The sequence below is a fragment of the Anoplopoma fimbria genome, chromosome 8 (genome assembly GCF_027596085.1).
Source record: "Anoplopoma fimbria isolate UVic2021 breed Golden Eagle Sablefish chromosome 8, Afim_UVic_2022, whole genome shotgun sequence".
Classification (NCBI taxonomy): Eukaryota; Metazoa; Chordata; class Actinopteri; order Perciformes; family Anoplopomatidae; genus Anoplopoma; species Anoplopoma fimbria.
The window spans coordinates 27,621,169-27,627,168 of NC_072456.1; the positions used below are offsets into that span (position 1 = coordinate 27,621,169).

General features: G+C 41.5%; 1 protein-coding gene across 1 annotated transcript; it reads right to left on the reverse strand.

Annotated features, from left to right (window-relative positions):
• Positions 1-2,891: 2,891 nt before the first annotated feature.
• Positions 2,892-3,551, reverse strand: LOC129095102 (putative claudin-24). The gene has a single exon (XM_054603480.1). The coding sequence runs from the start codon at positions 3,549-3,551 to the stop codon at positions 2,892-2,894; it is 660 nt and encodes a 219-aa protein (XP_054459455.1).
• Positions 3,552-6,000: the final 2,449 nt, after the last annotated feature.

A 6,000-nucleotide genomic window follows, 5' to 3' on the forward strand; every position in this document is an offset into this window, starting at 1 on the left:
CTGAACTGTCGGCGTAGAGGGTCATGTGACAGTCAGACAGTAAATCATTTAAAGATTTCATCAGTACTTATCAACCCCTTCAGGGTCGGGTTGTTTGTTTGTAGTCGGATGCATTTAAACCTAATTCTTCATTAGAAGACGACATGTCATTTCCTTTATGTTTATGGCTCGCCGACCGGCCCGGAGGGCACTTGGAGTTCTCCGGTAATCGTGAAGAACATCTTAGTTTGTTTTCTCGGCCTCCCCTGCTGATAGACGCCCCTCTCTCTGGGAGACACCAGGTCCTCCCTGCAGCCTGCGCGGCGTCGGACGATAGGAAGCTTCACTCTCAGTCCGATCCAGCAGCGTGGGACTGATTACTGAACGGACCTACTGGACACAGGACCGGGGGCCTAAAGTATCAGGGGCCTCCTTAGCCTTCACCTACAAAACGTCCCTCAAAGAGACAAGTCCCAACCAGGAAGAGACTCAAAAAGACCACAAAGAATCAACTGCAAAGAGACACAAAAAAACGACAAACAGACCAAAATGACTCCATAGAGATGCTTTACAGCTGCAAAGAGACCACATGCAGACTAACAAACGACTGTGAAAAGGGGCAACACAACCACAAAGAAACACAAAATCAATACAAAGTGACACAAAACCACCATCAAGAGACACAAAGATACCTTAAAGAAACACTAAATGACTACAAAAAGACTCACAAATACTACAAAAAGACACAAAACAACTACAGAGAGACATAAAATAACTAAAAAGAGGCACAAAATGCCTTCAAAGGAACACATGTTTACCACAAACACACACAAAACAACTATGAAGACATAAAATCAACTTTAAAGGGACACAAAATTACTTCAAAGCGGGATGCAAAAAAACTACGAAAGGAGCAGACCAACGATCGACTAAAATATCTTCAAAGAAACACAAAACAACTGCAAAGAGACACAGAATGAATACAAAGAGAAACAAAAAGACTAAAGACACAAAACATCTATGAAGAGATAAAACAGACTTTAAAGAGACACAAAATCACTACAAAGCAGGATGCAAACAACTACAAAAAGGGGCAGAACAACCATGGATAAAAGAAAAACTACAATAAGACCAAAACAACTACAGAGAGACACGAAACATTAACAAAAAGAGGCTAAAGAACTATAAAGTCTGAGTCTTGCTCTTATGTATAAGAGGAGGTGAAGTCTTTCTACATTGTCTCATCATGTAAAGTCTCTTTATAGGAAACATATGCTTCTCTGACAAAATCATTATCTTCATGCTATCAGAAACCTCCATCATTCGAGGAGGTGGAGGTAACAGGTAACAACTCATTCATGTCCTGACTCCATGTAAATAACACACACAGTTTCAGACTGCAGAGAGCGGCGACCTCTGACCTCAAATACAAATTTGGTAATTATGTCAAGGCGGGCGACCTGTTCTGCATTCTTCCCGGTACACGCTGCCCATTAGGAGCGTTCATTAAACACAGCTTAGCCCAGCGAGCCACCAGGAAATCTGATGGAATTAGTCTCACGCTGCGTTTCCACCGCCGCGGACACACCTGACGCACCGAGGCCGGCTGCTTTCTGTCCCTAATAGACGACCGGATGAGAGGGGGGGGTAAGAGAGCAGCCATGTTTCCACCTCTGACATAACTGAAGAAAAATATGACTGCAAAGAGATGCAAAATGACTAAAAAGACAGAAAAAACTATAAAGAGACAAAAACAACCACAAAGAAACAAAGAAATCACTACAAAGTGATTCAAAACAACTATCAAGAGACTCAAAGTGAACTCAAAGAGACACAACATGACTTCAAAGACACAAAAGTTAACCACAAAGACACAAAATGACCACAAAAAGACACCAAACAACTATAGAAAAACACAAAATCACTACAAAGTGACACAAAACAACTATCAAGAGACAAAGTGACCTCAAAGAGAAGCAAAAGGACTACAAAGACAAAAAAACAACTATCGAGAGACATAAAATAACTAAAAAGAGGAACAAAATGCTCACAAAGTGTCACAAAACAACTATAAAGAGACAAAAACTACATAGAAACACAAAATCACTACAAAGTGACACAAAGTGACATCAAAGAGACACAAAGAAATGCAAAATGACTACAAAGTGACACAAAATAACTAAAGAGACATAAAATGACTACAAAAGACACCAAACAACTACAAAGAATCACTAAATCACTAAAAAGAGACAGAAAACTATTGCAAAGTGACACTAAATGACAAAACAATACACCTAAGAGACTTAACTGAGCCGAGGTGGCTGTCTCCCCCCCTCAGGGACCACTTCAGTCCAGAAAACATTACAGGTTTACTAATAGACGAGCGGAGAAAGCAGGAGAGCAGCCATGTTTCCTCCTCTGACATAACTGAAGAACAATATGTTTCAAACAGATTCAGATTCTAGAAAAAAAGAGGCAACTTTTCAGTCTCATTTCAATATAATTCTTTATGTGAATCATCTGATTTTTGCTACATAAAGCAGCTCATAAACAGGATAATATGTTCTTTATCTATTGTTTTAGTATAAAGAATAACTTATAATCACAGCATTTAAAATAGCTAAGAATCTGATCAGAGAAAAAGGTCCTGAAGAAACCTCAGAATAAAGCATTTTATATAAAACACATCTTTTAAAAAAATATTCATTTTACTTGTCACAGCAGGTTTTCTTTTATATGATGTTGGATTGTTGCAGGTGAGTCATTCAATATAGCTGCTTGTTTTCTACATTTGACCTGTTTTTAAGAACATTTGATGGACACAGAGCGACTTCTTTTACACATAAAACATATTTACATCATTCTTTAAAGCGGTTGATCGAGTGCCGTCGGTTCTACATCCTTCAGTTCCTTTAAACGTACTCTGAGCGTTTCCTGAAGGTCACGTCCGTGTTCATCACCTGGTATCTGCGCTGCAGGGCCGGAGAAGGCTCCACGGTGGAGCACCAGCAGGAGGAGACCAGGAGGAGCCCGGCCACCATGAGGAGGAACCCTCCGGCCCAGCCGCAGAACAGGGCATCACCGAACTCCCACCGCGGAACCACGTCGGGCACCTTGTCGTCGAAGAAGTGCACCACGGCCAGGTGGGCCATGTAGGACACGGGGATCAGACACAGCACCCCGGAGATGATCCCCAGCAGGCCTCCCGTCACTATCAGAGTCCTCTTGGTCCTGGAGCCGCCGCCGTCTCCACAGCTGTGGACCAGGTGGAGCCCCGGCACCGCCACCAGCATCCCCACTGCTCCCACTACCAGGGAGGCGCACATGAGGAGGCGGGCCAGCTTGAGGTCTCCGGAGAGGCCCAGCAGGCTGTCGTAGGCCCGGCACTCCATGCCGCCGATGTCCTGGACCACGCAGGTCTCCCACAGGCCCAGCTCGTAGCTCTCCACGGGCAGCAGCGCCGTGGACATGGTGAGCCACTGGGGCAGGATGGTGGTGGCCAGAGCACAGAGCCAGGCACCGACGTAGACCAGCATCCCCAGCATCTCCAGAGCCCAACCAGAAGAGTCCATGTTCTGTCTTTAGACCTCCACGCTTCACTTCTTCTTCTTCTTCTTCTTCTTCTTCTTCTTCTTCTTCTTCTTCTGGCTGCTCTTCAGGTGGAGAGGCTCCGTCCAAACAGCCGAGCTCGTTCAGAAAAACAGTTCCCACTCGGAGGAGCACTCATCTTCTGCTGCAGGGAGGAGAAAGAAGCCCCCCCCCCCCCCCCAGCCCCTCCCCTTTTACGGTGCTCCTGCTGCTGCTGCCGCTGTGCCAATGGGCAGAGCAACAGCAAGCCACAGGGGACGGAATTAAACGCAGACAGGATATTATGCATTCGGTTACGTAACAGATTAATCACATTTTTATGCTTCCTGCGTGTAAAAAAAAAAGCAGACAAATAATTTTAAAAATGATTTAGCAAATCATAAACAAAGATAAGATTCTGAGATTCTATAAAAACTCCATTTATTAATCTGTGAGTTTATTTTTTACAGCCATAAACACACAATTATTAATGTATCATGGGGCCAAACTTGAGTTAATTAATTTATAATCTATGTGATAAAATGATGCAGGGAAATAGAATTAGCTCCATTGATAGTGATATTTATTAACAATGATAAATATATCTAATTAATGATTATAATAACATTATTATATATATTTATATATATATATTTGTATGTTTGTGACGGCGGTCAGGCTTTTAGCTGCATGTGACTGAAACAGAAACAACAGAGCAGCTTATTGTTTGTTCTCATATGAACACTGATCGTAGGAGGCGACAGATCAAAGCTACGATGTGACAAAACGTTTCCCTGGCATCAACACACACACACACACACACACACACACACACACACACACACACACACACACACACACACACACACACACACACACACACACACACACACACACACACACACACACACACACACACACACACACACACAGACACACAAACAAAAATGCACAGATAAAATCCACAGATAAAATCCAGCCTGCTAAACTCCTCCTCCTCCTCCTCTGGAGAACAAAACGCTCAGCTGACTGCACCGACATCTTGAACAGAGAGTGCATGTTTGCCTGGCTGCACACACACACACACACACACACACACACACACACACACACACACACACACACACACACACACACACACACACACACACACACACACACACACACACACACACACTCACAGTCAGGTGTACTGGTCAGTTTTCAGAGCTGACTGGAATCACTCTCAGTACCAAACCCCACCAGAAAAACACAAAATGTTCCTCCCTAGTTCCAGAAACACAACTTTAGAAGAGCTCAGATATATCATTTATATAAATATATAAAGAGAATGTAATTGTCATAACGACTTCCTGTTTGGCAAACCCCCCCATTCTACTTCAATTTCATGTCTCACTGAATTTAAGTCACAGAACCAGAAGCCTGAAGAAAACTACGAGGAAATAAGTTTCATCATTCTTGTTGTAGTTCCTGCTGGACGACAACAAAGACCTGGTTTACTAGAAAATATCTAAAAAGTGTAATCAAACCTGTCACCAAACTCACAGAAACACAGAAAGGACATGAAGATCTGGAGCACTGTGACCCTTGAACTCGGCCTTTATGACACTACGGGTGTTTTGTATCACAAGTTTTCTGACAATGTATGTTTAAATGTGCAAATGAGGCATTATCTTATTAAATATGTGCTTATTTTCATACATTTCCAGAACAGAAATCTGAACACTGGATAAAACAGTTTGTTGACATATTAGAGTCAAAGGTTTTTATATTTTAGATATCTCTTTGTATCACTCCATAAATCAGAAAAAACTGTCAACAGACATAAAAACAATCCATTTCTCCATGTTTTTAGTATTAAATGTTGTATAAATCAGGCTATGAATGATATCTGAACAAACCCCTCTGTAGAAACCTTCAGAATATAGAGAGGAATGAAGCTGTAAAGTTTGGTGTATGTAAGAGCTACTGAAGTGGAGATTTCTGGATCAGAGTCTGAGAAAAAACTCATTTAGAGAAAACGTCCTTTAAAGATATGTTTAGTTAAATTACATACATGTTGAAGACTCTACAGGTGAATAGGGTAAAAAAATAACTAATAGATATCAACATGAAACTTCACCAGTTGATTACTGACATTAAGATGATTATTTTTTGTATTACAAGTTTTCTGAAATGTTATGTTTAAATATGCAAATGAGGCATTATCTAATGGTAACTTTTGGTGAATTTAGGAGAAATCTACAGACGCAAATAGACAAAGTAGTAAAATAAATGTTTTCTTTCCACTAGTCTTTCTGTAGAGAATCATCAAATTATGTGAATTTAATTCAAACTGGAAGAATAAGAAAGATAGACAGTTTGACACACCTAAAACTAATTTAATTAACATTGGCTCAGTGTCCCAATACACCTCAGACCAGGACCTGGAACTCGCTCACCTTAATGGAATGC